Source organism: Kryptolebias marmoratus, linkage group LG6, assembly GCF_001649575.2.
Source record: "Kryptolebias marmoratus isolate JLee-2015 linkage group LG6, ASM164957v2, whole genome shotgun sequence".
Classification (NCBI taxonomy): domain Eukaryota; kingdom Metazoa; phylum Chordata; class Actinopteri; order Cyprinodontiformes; family Rivulidae; genus Kryptolebias; species Kryptolebias marmoratus.
The window spans coordinates 3,753,869-3,772,605 of record NC_051435.1 but is presented as its reverse complement, the minus strand read 5'-3'; the positions used below and the strand labels follow the sequence as shown (position 1 = coordinate 3,772,605).

General features: G+C 39.9%; 1 protein-coding gene across 1 annotated transcript in view; it reads right to left on the bottom strand.

The window, feature by feature from the left end:
- tmeff2a (transmembrane protein with EGF-like and two follistatin-like domains 2a) overlaps positions 1 to 18,737 on the bottom strand; it is a 131,090-nt gene that overhangs the window by 14,772 nt on the left and 97,581 nt on the right. The window contains exon 5 of the mRNA XM_017430399.3: positions 10,941 to 11,037. Within this exon, the coding sequence (XP_017285888.1) occupies positions 10,941 to 11,037 (97 nt within the window). The remainder of the gene's footprint in view (positions 1 to 10,940; positions 11,038 to 18,737) is intronic.

Here is an 18,737-nt window from a genome sequence, read left to right as displayed (position 1 = left end):
CATCAATGAACAACGCTGACACAAAGACGTGGAAGAATTGATACAACTGCCAGGAAAAAGTCTTTTCAGCAACGTCTCACTCTGTTTCTGCTTCTGTGAGGGTGTGAAAGAAATGTCTGAGATCCTAACAGTAAATTCTCACCTTTTTCACTTCTCAACTTGGAAATTAGGGCTAAAATGTCTCACTAAAGTGTTCACATGTGTCACAAGTTAAAGATGTAGTTCCTTCCTTCACACGTTTGGAGAGACTGCAACAGATGCTTTTTTTGTTTTGTTGTTTAATTGATTTATTTATTTTTTGTGTGAACAAACTTTTATTTTTTTACTAATATGAGCAGCTTTTTTTTTCCTTAAAGCTCAGCTTTGTGGACTCAAAGTGCTCCTCTGGACAGAGCAGCCACTGCTGCAGAGCTCTGAAGCTCCCTCAGGGTTAGCTTTCACTTCTTCGGCTGCATTTTAAAACACCAGGATTGTTTTTTTTTCTTTCCCAGAGACAAAAGTCTTTTGGAAGACTCTTTCCTTTACCCCCTGTTCCCCCTACTGGAACCAGGAGTTAAACTACCCAGATATGAGGAAGCATTTCTGACATTCAGGATGAGGTTTGTAGCCCTAAACATTTCTGATTGCTCCCAACTTTCTGTCTCAGTGTTCTTCAGCATGGCTCTGACTCTTATCTGATAATGGTTTACTTTAAACTGTATTTTAGACAAACTGAGGCGTTTTGTTTTATTTTGGCTGCACAAGAATCAAACCATTCATCTGAGGAGTCAATGAGGACTCAAACTCAGAGATCCAGAATAGAGGATAAAGTTCCCTAATCTTTTTTGTTAAACAGAGAACAGGAGCGATGAAAGATCTGTCTGATTGTTTTCACAGCAGTCATGGTCCAAGGCAGTAGTTTCCAACTTATCACCCACAAAATATCAGTGACAGACTCACAACCCAAAGTAATTTATTCAAAGATTTATATTATTATATATAAATATGCTTTTAATCTCTTGGAAACAATTGTGACAAAATGTGTTATTAGCAAAGTTGGGTTTTTATGAACCACAATGACCACTAGTCTAAGGCTAATCCTGGTCAAAATACACTTTTTGTTTCCTTGTTGAACGAAGTTCTCGAGTTTTGGTGGTCTGATCTTCTTGACAGGTTGGTTTTGGTGTCAGTTATTTCCATTTTCTAATACTTACTTTATTTCCTCCAAGAAAAACTGCACCGGTACATGTTTCTGAATTGTTTATTCTTCTCCTTTTTCTTCTTTTTTTATAATTTTCTCTGCAGTCTTTCTTATTGGGATCACAAAGTCTGGTATTCAAGTGTTGATCTTTGGACTCCACAAGTTTTATTTTAATGAACTAATTTTGTGACATCTGAAGGAAACTGGCAGCAGAACATCCTAAGCTGGAGTTTAAGTTCAAACTGAGGTGTATATGTACTCTTGTTATGAGTTATTTACATTTTATTTCACTGTTTAGACCATTTTGTGTAAGGCTAGGACATAACAAAACATATAAATTACAATTATTATGCAATGCAAATAAGTATTAGATAAAAATCCCATAAGCACCTATGCAAAGCTCTTTAGTATTTCTATCTCCAACCTCTTGTGTTCAAAGCTAAATTCCCAAACTCCAGATTTACTTTTGGCCAAAAAAATTATCGAATGCCCAATGAGAAGGTAAACTGAGAACTGTATTTGGAGAAAAGCCGAAATGCACAAAAATAATTAAACCAGAGCTCATTTGTCCAGTAATGTTTTTTATAAATTTTAACTTTATATCACGGCAAATTATTGCAAACAATCCGATTTACAGCCAAACCATGAATGCATTACAGCAGATGAAAAGACTGAACTCCAAAATTCTCAGAACAGCCATCTGTTGAAGTCAGAATTATCTGCATAGCTAAACACAACTTGGGGCAAGTGAGAAAGGATATTTTTGCAATGTGGGTTAACCTTTAAAGATTATGCAAGACTTGTTTTTAATTTTGCAAAAAGCCACCCTTAAGACAAGATTAGGCGTACAATTAAAGTGTCATTGTTATCATAAAACAGTATCTAAATTGGAACAGTTTTAACATGAAAGGAGGCAGCAAAAAAAAAATGAACCGAGGAAGGCAAATCAAAGCAAGATCTTTGCAGCTTCGGAACTAAAAAGAGATTTCTTCACATCCACCAATTAAAAATAGCAGATATGATATAGTCTCATCATCACACATATGTATTCATGCACACTACCCAACGCTAATCCCCATCACGGAGGAGCTTTCCATCCCAAGAGGCTGCTGTTCGCTTGGTGGCTGATGCCTGGGCTCCATACATTTTTAATGAGGCTTCTCACTTTCTCCACAATGGGCACTGTACCACCTGACTGCAGTGCGTCAACACATCCTAGTGCTACCCGCAGACACACGTGCACAAGCACACGCACGCGGGATAGAAAATCGCCTTGTGATAATCCTTGTTTTAGCCACTGCTTCTCTCACACATGCCAAATCATTCCTTTACACGTTCTGTGGAGCGACGCGGAGGGGTGGGGAAGTGTTAAATGAAACTTATCGGTGCATGGATGTGTGTGAAAGCACCTGAGCGTGCGCCCCGTGAGTGTGTGCGCCAGAGAATACTTTCTTAGCAGGATGTGTCGTATTGATTAGTTCCCTGCGATTTCCCTCCAATCAAAGCCTCCCCACCTCCAGACTGTCTGCAGGCTCCGAACTGAAAAGGCCTCTTTACGCACATTTCAACACTTACACACACACACACACACACAGTGGCTAAGACCAACATATCCACTAACTGCCTCATGTTTGTACAAATCCCTAGCAGCAAACCTCGTTGCAACTGAACATAGCATTGATTTTTCATAATCCTCAGCCTCAAATTTCACTGTAATCCTTTGAAAAAGTGAGTGAGAAAGGCAAACAGATAAACACAGACAGAGAGAAGGAGGAGAGCGGGAAACAAAACAGGAGTGTCGAAGGAAAACGGGAGAAAAGTAGGAGAAAAATATCAGATAAATACACACAACCGCATGCAGCTAAACTGATGTGATTTGTGAAATTAAATGTTAAGAGTCCAGTTCAATGATGGAGGCAAACTGGCACAGGCAAAATGTTTAAAGGGAAAGGACATCCCACAATCATCTACAGGTGCTTGGTCAAATGAAAAAAAAAGAAAAATCAGAGACAAAAGTCAGACAGGTGTTGTAATCTGAGCGAGTGGAGTCAAAAGCAACAGGAAGATTTTATTTTTTACTTTTAATTCCTGAAAACGTTTCGCTCCTCATCGCTGCACCTTTCAGTTTTGATCTCAGAAAGCTCCTCTGATGAAAAGCGAAACGTCTTCAAGAATCAAAACAAAGTCTAGATGCCTTCAGGTCAACTCTCCAGGATAATCTCAGAGCGGAACAGACTGCATCCAAACAGAGACGTGCCCGTAACTCGAGTGGCTTCACGGCTTTACAACGTTTGCACGTGTTGTGAAGTCATTTTTGGCATAATTTCCCATCTGTGTGTATCTCCTTTTCAAGCCCAGCTCTAAGTTAGTGTCTGAAAGGTGCGGGGACACTGATTTACATGCCTGGCCTTGTAGCGTGTGTATTTATAGACGTTTTCCTTTCAGAGCGCATGGAGGGAGGAGTGCATGTAAAATGAAAATCACAGACTTTGCAATGCACAGTTTACTGCCAATTGTGACATTATTTATTGCCCCTCCAAAAAGAGCATATCTTAGCTTTAGCACCTTGCTCCAAAGAAAAACTTACAGGACTTACAGGAATAAATGCATGAAGGACGAAAGTCTCCATTTACTGCATGTACCTTGAAATCCTAAATTAGGTAATAGGTGACTGGTTTCTCATTTGTGGTGCTTCTTCGTCGTAACTAAAACTGGCTGTGCTTGTTTTTGAGAATCAGTTCAGTTTCAGGACTGAACTGTACCATGAACAATTTAATTTTAAACAGACTAGTGTAAAAAATCTGGGTCTAAATGAGCAAAATTAGCGTTCACAGATGAAATCTAACAAAAAATGTACTGTTTGGGGCTAATAATCTATGATACAGTCCAACACGTTGGATAGTTAAAGCTGTTGTAATTCCATGTTCCTCTTATAATCTAAATTTATTTAAACCAAATATGTTTTAAGGCATTTACCAAATATCTAATAAGGTGCATTTTTTGTTATTAATGCTGGGCTGATCAGAACTTTAAGGATGCTGAATCAAACTTAGAAAGCAGAAATGCTAATATATTTGAGTTTAGATTGAGTCCATAAAACCTAAATGTAATACAGACTTGGGATTGATATTAAGACATCAGGACAAAGTCTTTATTTTCTATTTTAATATAAATTCTTGCTTTTTGTTTCCTGATCCCTGCAGGAATGGAGTGTATCTGCGGATTTTAGCACCACTGGAAACTAGAGGAAAGGAAATAGTTATTTTAACAAGCTCGATGGTCATTCAAGCACCACCATGTAATCTAACATGCTTACAAGCAAGGTCAAAATAAGAAAATCAATCTTTAAGCCTGCAAGTTTGAGAGCAGAAAGTGGGAGATGATGTTGGTGTTTGTCTGCAGCAGGGAGGGGAAATAAGTCATGGTATGTCTTTGCATCTGTTTTCAGAGTTGATCACAGATGTGATGAGAGAGCAAGGTGAGCACCTCCAAATATAGAAATTCAATTTGTAGTAAGCAAAGTTTTATTGAAGCTGCCTGCCAGAAATAAATGAGTGTATGTGGAAGACTGCTGTGCTCCTGCTGCGCTGGGTTAAAACAAGGTGTTGTTTCACGTTCTGTCACAATGCCTCCTCTGTGGTTTTCTTTTTCTCTCAGTTTCTCTTCTTCTTTGTCCCCTCTCTCCTCATCAACACTCAGACCCCCCTCCCCTGGACATCCTCAGGCCATCACAGCCCCACCCTGAGAACCCAGCAGCAGAATCCAGTCATGCCTGTTTGCTGTGTTTGTTTACATCCATGCTCTAATGCTCTGATTCTCAACTGTTAGCCCCCCCAGGGTGCACCCCATCCAGCCTGCAACATGTTTAACCATGAGGAGACAGGTGCAACCCAGCCCAGACAGGGTTAATGATGCCTGAGCCAATCGGAGTGCTCGCTCAGCACCGACGTGATGCTGAGCATTTAAAAGCATCAGTGTCCCCGTTTCCTGACGAGCCGAACTCCCAGACGGGTGATCTGCTGCAGCAGAAGGTGCTAGGCTAAGCTAATAAGTAGCTAACATCAGTGAGACGAGCTGTGATCAGCGTCAGCATTCCTGTGAAATAAGCTTTCCTGTAAAGCTTGAACAAGATTATATTGCAGATGTAAAATAAAAAAAGCTCATGCTGCTCCCCACGAGAGAAACTAAAGCAGATTGTTAATTAAACTGCTGCTACCCCTTTAAAAATAACAAAAATATTTAACATTTTGACAAGAAAAGTTTATTGTTTATTGTAAAATGTCTTCTTTCCTGTTGTGTCATTGTTACAGCGCCACATACAGGCTTGGCATAGGTACTACAGTGTTCTGGTTGTTTGTGTTTCCATCTGGATGAAAACATTTTTAAAAACTGTTTACAAGGACAAAGGTCCCTCTGGACCGGGTGCAGAGGGTCTTAACTTTGCAAAATGTTAGAATTAATGACATCAAATGTAAAACACTCCATTATATGAAACTGCACAAAAGATACAGAAAAAACAAAAAGGCAAATAAATGAAAACAAATTGAAAAATGTCTATTTGTCTTTAAAAGGACCCTAAAAAGCCTCAAATTCTTCATAAAAAAATGCAAAACAAAAAGTGTCCCTCACATCCGCTGTTGCTAAACAACCAAAAAAGGAAAAAGAACAAAAAGTAATTACAAAAATAACTTTAAAAAAGGGAAAACGGGAAAGTAAAACTTTAAATCTGCTCTGTTGTTCGTGCATTGGGGGGTGGGGGTGGGGGGTGCATCCATGAATCCCAGTGGAGCGCAGACTCTCCAACCTTTCCAACTGGCCTTTGCCTCCTTCTTTGTTTGTTTTTTCATTAATATTCCCTCATGTTCTGCACAGAACCCACAATATGAAGAGAAGCGCTGGTTTTAACTCTCCCCCCCCCCCCTTCAGTCTTCTCTCCAGAGGTTTAAAGTCGGCATTCACACAGTCAGTGTCCGTCTGGCAGCTCAATAAGACCACCGAGCTACCTGCCTCTCCCCTCCTTTAATTCCATCACCACTGCTGCTATTGATGCCTCTGAAAGTGCAGATTTTTGTGGGTAATTACTGTTTTACACCACAAATGGATCTAAATGGAATTTTGTGACACTCTATTGATCCCTCTGGGGCAAATTAGTCTTTTTTTTGCCTGCCGGCTGCCCCTGGAGAATAAGGAGCTATAGAGGGATGGCGTGCAGATAAAAGCTTGTCGCTGCAGCAGAGACAAGCGCAGCGTTCTGCCAAATCAGGCTCAGCAAGCATGTACCATCTTTACCACAACACTCAGGACATTTTTCTTTATCTGAAACCATAAGAAGAAGGAAAAAATATACATTTTTCCGTGAATCACAACCGATGACAAATGGAATCAATAATACTTTGGAGGGAAAATGAGCTGAAATTGCAATTTTCTTCCGACCGGGCGTTACCCTTTATTACACAAGACAAGAATGTGTTATTTTATGCTGTCAGGATGTATGAAAATAATAATTATGTTTAAATAAAAGACATCCAAATGCAAAAAGCACTCGGAGAATCTTTTTTCCAGCACATCCTCACTTGAACTGAAGTACTCTTTGTTGAAAAACTTTGATTCCAGACCTCCGGATCCTTTCAGCCTTTTTAAATATTGTTCAGTGATTCACATACTGTACTTTCAGTTCTCTTTGCACTTTAGGGAAAGCTACTGAGCCAAATCAGAGCTTTAAAAGATATGTATATGTGTGTGAGATAATGAATGTGGAGGTCAAATTCTTGCTCCAGAGCCAGAAAATTTAAAGGCAGAAACATTTGTACTGATGGGTTTTGTGGGTCGTTGCCAAGTGGAGAAGTCTTTCTACAGCCACCAAAAACATTTGCTTGTTCCGCCCGCCTTCACGCTGAATCACAACCCTGCTAGGACGTCAAAAAATCAACCAGAATGTAGATTTAAAAATGTTTTTTAAAGTGCCAATTTGCAAAAACTCTACGTCATCCAGAAACCAACCAACACTTTATCCTGATCCTGACACTTCTCAGCTTTGATAGTGTGCTAACAAAGTTAAGAACAAAGAGAAAAGAGTAAAAAAAAAAAACAACCAAAATCTACAGTTGTTTCTGGGAAAAAACTAAATGACTTAAAGGCCTCTCGTTCTTTGAAGGAATGCATGTCGCCCGCTTTCTTTAATGCCAGAGTTTTTTTTTAACTTTAGATAATCTTCTGTTGAGAAATAACAAACTTAAAGCCTTGAAAATAATGTTCTGCACAATTTCATGCAATATTGCAAGAAGTCAAGAATATACGTTGATTAATACTCTCGGCTACTACTACAATCTTATGTTAATATCTGTAAAACTTAGAGCTATTTTTGTGTTTTTTCCTGTTAGATGGCTATGGCAGCCATTTTTTAAACCAGGGTTGACTCCAAAAGTTTTCTTTTAAATTCAGTGGTTTTGCTAAAAGACAAAAATACAAACAAAGATAAAAATATTATCGTCTGCCTTTCCCCTTTCGGTGATTCATTTTAGTTGTAGGCAGATCCAAAGTAACAGTCATGATCTGATACCAGATAGTATAATAGATACTAATAGTTTTACTGGTTTTTAAGGTTTTAAAAAGTTAAGCTTATGCTGGAATTTTGTGCAGATTGCAATCTTTTAATTAGCTTCTGTAACTGAATCAACAAGTTTTACCATAACCTCATCAGGATTTATATCAAAATGAATACATTTTTACGTCTGTAATGTAGTATAACTCATTTGCAGAGATTATTATTTTTAGGAGATTTAAGTTAAGGTAACATTTTTCTCCCACTAGATTCTGCTGCAGCGTTCCCAGAAAAAAATCCTACCAAGGATAGTGAACACAAAGAATGTTGAACAAGTTTTTATTCTAAGCTTCGCTCAAATCCAGAAGAAAATAATTTATTAATCTGGACTGTTTGTGTGAAAATAAGAAGGCCTTTGATTACAGTCACCTCCGTGTCCAATCACGGTGTGATTAACTGACAGTCTGATTAAAACCAGCTGCTGCTGATTGGAATAACCTGTCATTTTAATCAAAACAATCTCATACGACAGCGCCTGTTGGCTGCTGTTTCATAGAAATCACCCACTGTTGGGTTGCAATTACCTTCTTGATTATTCACCAGAAGCATTCTTATCCAAACACCTGGGGGCTTTTTAAAGATTAAAGACCGCTTGTAGTTTCCGTTTTACACGAAGGGACACTGAAATATTCATGTCTGTTATAATATTTATGTCAAATACTTTTTTTTTTTTAACTGGATTGATTTACTCACTGTTGGTTGCCTTCCTCCTGTCTTGTGTAATGTGTAATTGTCTTTATTTCAGGTTGTGCTAAATATGATTAAAGCTCCATTTTCTTAATGTTTTCAGTTTAATGCGCACAAACTGGCAACTTGTACTTTGTCCTGCAGTGATCTCATAAATTCTCCCGTTGGGATTCAGAAATTGCCAATAAATCAATTTCTGTGTTTTAGTGGCGTATTAAGGTGCATTTGCTAAAGTGGGTGGCATCAGAAGGAGTGGACTCCAGCTGTTCAGTATTTGCAACAAGACTCAAAATGCATCATGAAGCCGTTCCTTGGCATTATGGTTATTGCACACGAGGGTACATTATCTTTCCATTACATCAGGCAGTTTGATGGAGTTGTACTCTCAGGGCACTTCTAATTTCTAGCGGTACGTCTGGGATTTCTTATAAGTGCTGCCTCCCCTTTGCTGATACCGGCTGATTATGTTGCACATCAAATCAGCAGCGTTGGTTCATTTAAGTCTGATTCATGCCGTACAACGCACTGATTCTGGTGCAGGAACAGTTCACCAGTTGAGTCTCCATTTAATTGGGTTTTTCCACAGACATGTTTTTATGTACCCCTCAGGGTGTTTTCTTCTTCTGCTTCCTCGCAGACAAACAAGCTAAAATGGGAAAAAGAAAACACATTACCCACATCTGTCCCATCTGCAATAAATGGTTAAATCTATGACAAACGTTATTTCATCACTGAACTAGTTTTTCTTGTGTGAGTCAAAGTCATTTTTGGTCTGACATTGCCAAGTCCTGTAAGAATAGTAATTGGATTTCCAGCATAAACGAAAATCTCCTTTCTCTCCCGGCCCTGCTTTGGTAATTGAGGTTAAATGAAATGGTCAGCCATCCAATAAACCCTCAGTGGGTGTTCAGCAGTGGGTGTGTGCAGGATAAAAAAAGAAATCTGCTTTACATTCTTTCTGTCAAAACTTACATTTAAACAAATATCAAAATGTTGAAAATGGGTGCTGGTCAATTGGTGCTTCCACCAACCCGCACCCCCAGCAGTACTTCTCATTTTGTAACATCAGGGTACAAAATTGCACCCATGTTTTTAGGGTTTCTCACTGGCCTGACTAGTTAGTGAACAGCTTTTGTGAGCAAGTCTTCAAAATGTTTTCTTTAACATTTGAGGGGGTTTTCAGTTTTCTTGCACGAGTTGTAGAGGCTTGCAATCTTCTCACTTTTTTTAAACATGTTCAAAAAATTTGTGGGACAAATTTTATTTCAAAATATTCACAGAGGTGTTGCAAACATCTTAAACTCTTTAATTTAGTTTTTATAAATTCTACAGAGCTAGAGCTGTATTTTGACACCTCCACAGGAGCTCTCCTTAAGACAGACAACAGCTGAAGATACAGCTGTGACTGTCCAGGTCTAAAAACAAACACCAACGATAACTTATAATTATTAAAAGTCTGGTCAAAATGAGCCTATCTTCAGTTCAAAAGTGTACTCCAGTATAATAAATCATAAACATGGGGACCCGCCAAGGTGGGTGTACAGAGAGTTCAATTTGAGCAGAGGTGGGGAACACAATTTGTACGGCCTAGAATATAATTTTGCAAACCGTGCAAATAGAAATAGGTTGCGATCTTAAAAGAAATGGCAACTCAAACTGTGGCCACATGGCTTTCTGGTTGTTTGGTAGCAAATACTCAGAATTCACTGAGACCTCAACGGAAAATTAGCTATTTTCTTGCATTTTGGGGGTCACCAACTAGTCTCCAACAGTGAGATACTACTATTACTAGATGCACGTATCTCTGCATGCATGCATCTCAGCATGCACTCATGCATGCATTATTATTATGATTATTATTGGCACAAGCTCCACACTCAATTCTGAACAGGTTCAAGCTGTGCTTTATTTCATAAACAATATTATTTACCATTTATGAGATACCAGATACCATCATATTCATCCTTACTCATGCCAGATGATGGATGGATGGATGGATGATTGGTTGGATGGATGGACATAGTACATGGTGATGTGTATTCATTTGCATTGATTCATTTTGTTTATTATTGCTGACAGCTGAATAAGGATCCGTCTTCTTTCTGCAGCAAAACAAACTTCTCCCACTCCTGTAATTGCTGAGTCATGGTGCATAAAATGAACGCACCAGGACCAGACTCAACATGCTGCCTGTATGAAATTCAGACCAAACAAAATCTAGCCTGATACAATAAGAATTAAACTGGTTCAAATCTGCTAATTTTTATTTTAGGCGTGTAATTAATCACCATCAGGATGGTGACAAAGATGGGTACAAAGTAGACACAAAGGGATATGAAGAGATCAGTGACAGAGCTGCAAATATACAAGTTGGATAAGTGAGCTGTTAAAAAGAGTCAAAGTAACAAGGCTGATGTCATGTGATTTGAGCAGAAGCTCGATGATTAGTGTTAACTTTGCGTGCAAACTGACCAAACATCCTCTGCGTCCACGTCACACTCTGCCCCAAACTGGCAAATGTCACAGGTGGACGTCTCCTTCTGCCCGGTCTCCGCTGAGCCTTCTCCTCCTAAAAAGTGACAGAAAAGAGAGAGAGAGAAAAAAAAAAAATGTGATCAGAGATTCAGCTAAAACCGATTTCTAACTTTCATCCCATTCCTCACCAAGATTAATTCTGAACAACAAATTTGTCATAAAACCCTGTGGCAATGCATCTCCTGTGACAATAAAACACCAGCCTTGGCCAACTGAACTGCATTTACATTTCTGCCATATCCCAACAAAAACCCCACTGAAGCCACCTCCTTCGTCTGTTCACCTTTTTCTCCTCCACTCCCTCGCCTTACTCTCATCTATCACTCTCAAATCCCCGCTGATCTTTCCTGAGTCCCTCTTTTATTTCATGGCGCTGATTTTCTCGTGCTGCGAGCACGGCGGCTCCTCGGCGGTGGTGTGGGTACTGGCGTCAGACTTATTGCGGCTTAGGGACCTCACCGGTGCATATCGCGCCTCATGAGTGGCCAACGGGGAGAAGAAAGGAGGAATAAAAAGCAATCTGGCCAATCTCAAATTGCATTCTCCAACCACAGAGGACTCCTCCAGACTCTTTCGCTGCTCTTCTCCCCCCCACCACCCCCCGGCCCTCTTCTCTATTAGACAAGCTCTATTTTTAAACTTACTAGGGCCCATGAGAACAACTTTGCAAAAGAAGATGAAGAGGTGGAACTTGGCATCATTTCCCCATCTTTTTAATATCCCCAACCACGGCCACCATGCATTGCTCCCTCGTGTCATGTCTTTCATTTTCCCTCCTGCAACTTTTGATATTTCTTGCGATCCCTTGTGGCATGCTGGATTGAACTGGGAAGAACTCTGGTGGTGTGGTTTAACCTAATTTTCCACTTTCAGGCGTAAGTTCAGTCAAACACTTTATTTTAAGGTCAAAGTCGGCAGAGTTTTCTTTCTTTGACTGTTGAATATAGTCAGCAAACTTTGTTTGGATTTCTTTGCGATTGAGTCATCCCAACAGCTTTCAATCACCTCTTCAGAGTTCAAAACCACAATGCATTGAAGAGTGAATAGTTCCTTTTAAGTGGCCCGTTTGCTCCTGGTGTTTTCTCTTTTTTCTCTGTTTGAAGCCATGTTTGATGCTGCAGGTGTTAGAGAGCAGCCACAGCAGCGAGGCAGCGTGTCGCCCTCCAGTCATGCAGAACGATGAACGTTTTGTATTCTCAGCTTTACATGCAGGTCACAGAACTGGCCGGATGACAAGACATAAAGCAGCAATACCGCAAAGCAAATCACTGGAGCTTGAATGCAAAATCTTCCATGAGTTCATGGCAACACTTTTATCGTGCATGTACAATTTTAGAATTTACTCAATTTAAAAGTTAAAAGAGAGCCCATAACCCAAATCATAAGTTACTAATAGACGACTTTGATGATTTTAAAGAAGAAACTTTAAGCGTTTAATTTAAAATCTCTTCTGAACTTGCTGAATTTTAATGAGGATAAAACTGAGCTAATTATATCTTGACCCAAAGGACCTGCAGCCACCTTTAGGAACCTTAAGACTTGAAGACTACAGCTTGTTAGTTTTAGGATTTAAAAGTTTAATTGTTGACACAGTATAAGGCACTGAATGGACAGGCTCCTGTGTGTTTGTCTGACCTTCGGCAGCTTTATGTTCTCTCCAGATCTCTTAGGTCTAATAATCATTTGCTTTTAGTTGTCCTGCGGTTCAGGCTGGTCCACAGAGGTGATCAGACCTTTCCAGATGTCGACCCTACATATCAGACAGGCTCTTGCTGTTTTCAGCAAATTTCCTGTTAATACATTTTGATTCACTGGTTGTTATTTCAGTATGAGTACAAGTGTTTCTCCGTTTTAATGCTTTTTTGTTTTTATAACTAGTTACTACTTGTCTTCATGGTTTTTTGTACATGTTTGTTATTTATTTAAAGTATTTACAGCACGTTGGTCAAAAGCAGTTGGTTTCAAATGTGCTTAAAGATAAACTTGAACTTTTACACGCATGCCTCAGCCAGTCAGGCTACGGTTTCACATTTTTAGGCAGCAAATAAATCTTTGTTTCCCAGTAGACTTAATTAAAAAATGCAGCTGTTTTGTAGTGGGATTTACAGACTTTTGAAAACATTATGTTTATTCTGACTGTGATGAAGCAAGACTTACTCAAGGTGTTGCCAAATAAAAAAAAAAAAAAAAGCAACATACTGATATATTCAGGAACCAATATAAAGTTCACATGCAGGTTTTTCTTATTCTCTTGATAAATTTGGTACCCTTGGTTTTGGCAAACAAAAAGTAAATTTTAAATAAAGCACCAGTACAGCAAGAAACACTCTGGAAGAAATCACAAATGTGCTCTAAGTTCTGTTTATGAGCATTATAAATTCGCAACGAACGAGGAACAAAGTTTGCAGCGACGAGAAGCTGATAGGTAAGGTCAAAATGTCCACATTGGGCTTTAAAGATTTAATAACGGTCTCATTCTGATGTGCACGGTCTCAATCTGTGAAAATCACTGAGAACTGCGTGCCTTTGGGTTAAAGTTTAAAGCTGTGTGACTTATTGAAGGTAATTTAATGAATTCATTCAGATAAAAAGGTCTTTTTATGAGCAGAGCCACACAGTGAAGTTCGAATATTTACAACAAATAAGCACAAACGTGGCCATGCATACATTCAGAATGAGTCTGCTAACAGTGCTGGATATATACAAAAAATGTTCACGCTGCAGCACTCTGCAGAGTTGTTGACGCAGCCTTTCTAACCTTTAGAGAAGAAGTTCTGTGGTTTACACTCAGCACTGAAATAGCTTCTCAACATGAAGGTAAATGACACCTTAAATACTGCTGGAGGTCTTGCTGTAGCACTTATAGGACAGGGACCTCAGGTTCTGGACCAGTGCCATGGTCTAGACTGAAAAGCAATAACTGCCAGTGCTCTCAGTGCACCCTGTTGGCCTGAAAAACATGCTCCAAATCAAGTTATTCAGCCCTTAAATGCTGTTGATATTCAACCTTTTCACAGTACGAGCGGAGTCAAATTCCCCCTGTGTTGTATAATCAAGAGTCTTTTATTCTTTTATTACATGTAATCTCATCAGGACCTGTAACATGTAAATCCAATTAGATTATTACTTGTAATAAAGAAAAAAAACTAGTAAAACTATAATAGTCAAAAAAAATATTTAAGTTCAAAATGAAAAGGACACAATTTATTGGAGACACCATTTAACGGTTTAAACACTTGATGCATAAAATCTGTAATCAGAAATCTCCACAACACCAAATCTAACCAGCTGTAAAATGTTAATTAGGCATTCGTTAACATCTAAATGTAACAAAAGCGAATGCAAGCTACTTCTTAAAGTCATCACAGTGGTTGAAAAGCCTGCAAATGTTCCCCACAGTCACCAGTTATTGTTTCTGAGGAACAGAAGCTGAGACTCTTTCTTCCATTCTCCTGCTTCTTGTACTTCTGAGTGTTGCAGATCAGTGCAGGTTTGACCTCAGTGTCTGATCACTGTAGCTTAAAAGAAGCCATGAGGGGTTTTTTTCGCCAGATGCTCATGCTTACTCTCTGTAGTAGGTAGGTGTCGGGTCTCTCAGAAAGAAAATATTGCATGCGAATTCATCAGCGCCATTGTTGCTCCTCCTTGAAACCACTGTACCTTCTGTGAAGAGAGGTCAAGCACTTGTTGAGCAGTAATTCTTTCTGCCATGACCCATAATCACTGAAAGAGCAACTGAAGCACAGTTAGGATTTATTGATCTCTCCTAAACGCCTCTTCTGATTGGCCAGTTTCTCTGTTTTTCATAACAACCCATTACGGCGCTGAGGTACAGAGTTAAAGCTGCTGCAAACTTATGTAACCCATGCTTTAAAATCCATGCTGATCTCTCTCCGTTTTGAGATTCTCTCATGACATTTCAAGCACAAACAGTTGCTGCTCGTTTCTGTGGCAACTTGAGCAAAAGCAACCAGACTGAAGCCAGTTCTGGTGACGATTTTAAAGTTCCTCCTGAACTCTGTCACAACGTGCAAACAGTTTGGACTTTATCAGGATTTTAAGGCCTCTTAAGTCAGAATCTCACTGGCTGCCACTGGTTTGGAAACAGCATTCCCAATGGAGTCTCCAAAAGGTCTTAAAACGTTTGCGGGGCTCACAATTTCCTCGTATGACTCTCAGAGGCTCATGGAGTTGTCGCTTGAATTTTGAACATCTTCAGTAAAGCTTCAGTAGAGCTTTCTAACAAAACATTTGAGGCTACAGCTCCAAATGTCCAGTTCTGACCAAACTGTTGATAAAACTCTAAAGTGTACTCCAGTAGATTAAATCATTGTGGGGGCAGATGCTGAGGTGGGTAAAAAGCAGGCAGAGGTGGACAACAAAATAACATGATCAAACTACAATACAGTTTTGCAAGCATGTAAAAATAGACTGATTTTCAGAAATTGTCTGCACATAAAGCAGCCACCTGGTTTGGCGGTGACTTGGTCACAAACAATCAATTCAACGAGACTGCAGCTGAAAAAATTGCCTGTTTTTTTCATAGTTTTGAGTCACCATCTGGTTGCCAACAGTCACCCAGTGGGATAATAACAGTCAAACATGCTTGAATTTCAAGAGGTAATGTGAACTGATTACAGATCCAACTACACGGTTTGCCAACAACCACAGAAAAAGAGGGTGGGACACAGGAAACGCTGTCAGAAGCGCAGATAGCGACGCGGACAACAGCAGTGAGATGATTGTCATCCATGTTTGTTTACCCTTTAAATTGTCACCCAAGTTTGATGCGTTCATGTGGCTTTAGTTAGATCGACAAATCCTGTAGTGTGTGATCCCTTATCAGGTGCAGCTGTTAAGTCTTTTATTCATCATACAAAAATCTGCTGAAAGCCGTCTGTGAAGACTTTCGTGTGCAGCACAAGTCTTTTCAAAATCTGTAAAGACTGAAAGTTTTGTGTTGTGTCCCCAGCTTTAGTCTCAGACCAGGATCAATGAGGAAATCTAGACTATTTTACAAAACTAGCAGTTCATTCATAGGTATAAAATGTTGGCTTCATTGCATTATATTAGGAATGCATTTGTACAATGTTGGCTGGGTCCGGATCGACTTGCCGTTTGACCTGGATCTGTGTCCGGACTCTGAGAATCCCTGATCTACACTCACATGTGTCAGACACAGAAACATTGTCTTTACCAACTACTATAAAGTTTCTTTTAGACTCTAATGATTGAGTTTCAAAAACACCACCTTCTGATGCTCCCTGCTCTGCTAAAAAGGTCATATTTTCTTAATCCCATGGTAAAATAAAAATCATTTTGTTGTAAATATGTCATAACGCTCTGTATCACTGAATATAGCACAGAAGAGTAAATGCAAAACTCACTGATCATAGGTTAATAACTTTATGACCAGAAAGTTAATCTTATTGTAAAAAATCTGCAAAGCTTCCCTGTAGAATGGAACCATTGTGTTAAATCTACATCCTTTTCAAGGATCCAACAACACGGTATCATTATACATGGTAAGTACTTGTCCCACAGCAGTTTATGCACTGGGACCGCAGCTGACTGAATTACCACTTTCAGCTCTGTGACCACTGACATGAATGTGATTTCCCTCATTGCTACATGCCCCATATGTTCTGCTGTATGGAATTCTCACACACGTCACGTCAATTTCTGGGTCTTGCACACCTCCCCAGCCTCTTTGTACTCTGTCAAACATTCAGCTTCACAAAAAAGCTTGTGGGCAGGCAAGCATGTAAGCTCTCCCACGACTCGGCTCGCTCACATCGTGCACGAGAGCAGAAGGGGGAGGTTAAGGGGGGGTAGAGAAAACGCAAGACTGTCTGCTCAAATTTCCTACACGTGTGCACGAACATGCGCAAAACAAAGGCCGACACCATCTCCATTTCCTCTTCCTTCCCTACAGTGCAGTCAACATATACTGTATACACTCAGTTTACCAGATCCCCATTTGCAGCACTGCAGACACAATTACCAAAGGCAGCTGGGGACGGGCAGCGTTTTCTGCTCCTCAAATCCCCGATAGTCTTATGTAGCACTAACACAACATCTCCCCAGTTTCTGTGTCTGCTAATCCCAGGGATCAGGACACACGGCTGGGTAATGACTGAAATGATTAGCCTTTCTACTTCTCCCTCAATCACCCCCCGCCAGCTCCTACATCACCTAATATCGATCCATGCCTGGACCGGAGCGGTCAGCTGGGCTCCTTCTCCAGAAAATCTTTGTCTCACTTTTATCTCGACCAAATCCTCTCTTTCAGTGTGTTTCTTTTGTTTCAGCCAGCTCTGTTTGACTGGATGTAAGGAAGGACTTTGCGTGACTCTAGTAAAGGCCAGAGAAAATGACATCAAACTAAAATTTAGAGAAGATTAGGATTTAGTTACTTAGCAGAAATTACAAGATTAAAGTGTAATGGTGAGGTAGGCCTAGAATTCCTTGAAGAAATGCATATCCCCTTTTCTTGCTAGAGTTTTAAACTAAGATTATCATATGTTGAAAAGTGAGTTATAACCATTTTGATCAAACCTTAAAAATAACATTTTAATCTCATAGACAACCACAATATCTGATCTGCTAGTGCTTGGACTATGTGTTGTGAATGACTTAGCTACAACTTCACCAGAATTTAACTCAATATCTATAAATTGACTGAGTTACAGCCATGTTTGCATTGGTTAATGTTTATTAGGTGTGGCAGCCATCTCAGATAAGTTCAATCTATAAGTTAATTAGTTGTAGATGTACATCCAGTGAGTTCTTTCTGAACATTTCACTAAGATGAAAACTTTTAAACAACAATATTCCAGAATATGTGTTGGGGATTCGTCTCAGCTGCTATGATACCAAATTTTTAGATCAATATCTGTAAAACTGACTGAGTTATAGCCATGGTTGTGGTTTTTAAGGCAGCCACCTTAAACTGGGTTGACTCCAAAAGTTAATCAGTTTTAGATGTACAGCCAGTTATTACCTTCATAATTATTAAAATTTGTCCAGTGGGTCATGAGATATTTTGCATGCACACACATCCACAGACATGGGCAAAAACATTATTGGCTTTGCCTTCCGTTGTGGGAGATACTGATAATGAATCTGAGGTATAAAGAGCGCCTTTAATCCTCAGACTGGCTCCCTGAGCTTGGTCTTGCATCCTCACACACAAACTGAAATCAAAACTCTTCTACAACTTCTGCATTTAAACCCACACCTCTTCTGGTCCTGCTTGCTCTGCATTTGCAAACCTGGCATAGACAAAAAAAAAGGTTTTCTGCAGGAGGGAAAACTGGCAACAAGCTCGGAGCTCATTTAACTGCAGCAGCTGGCTCAGTCGCTCTGCTGAGAGCAAGCGTCGGTCGATTGGTTTAGCTCCTGGAACCTGTGAAATGCAACCTGGGATGGCCACTTTTCACAGCAAACTAGACAGATATCTGTGATGACACAGCAAGAAACTTCAGAGAAGAAATACTGTGTAAAGTGCATCTGATGCGTAACAATTAAATCACTTTTCTGCGGAAAGTTGTTGCATCACAGGCAAGGCAACCCATCCATCCATCCATCCATCCATTCTCTTTCGCTTATCCGGGGTCGGGTCGCGGGGGCAGCAGCCTAAGCAGGGAGACCCAGACTTCCCTCTCCCCAGCCACTTGGGCCAGCTCCTCCGGGGGAATCCCAAGGCGTTCCCAGGCCAGCCGAGAAACATAG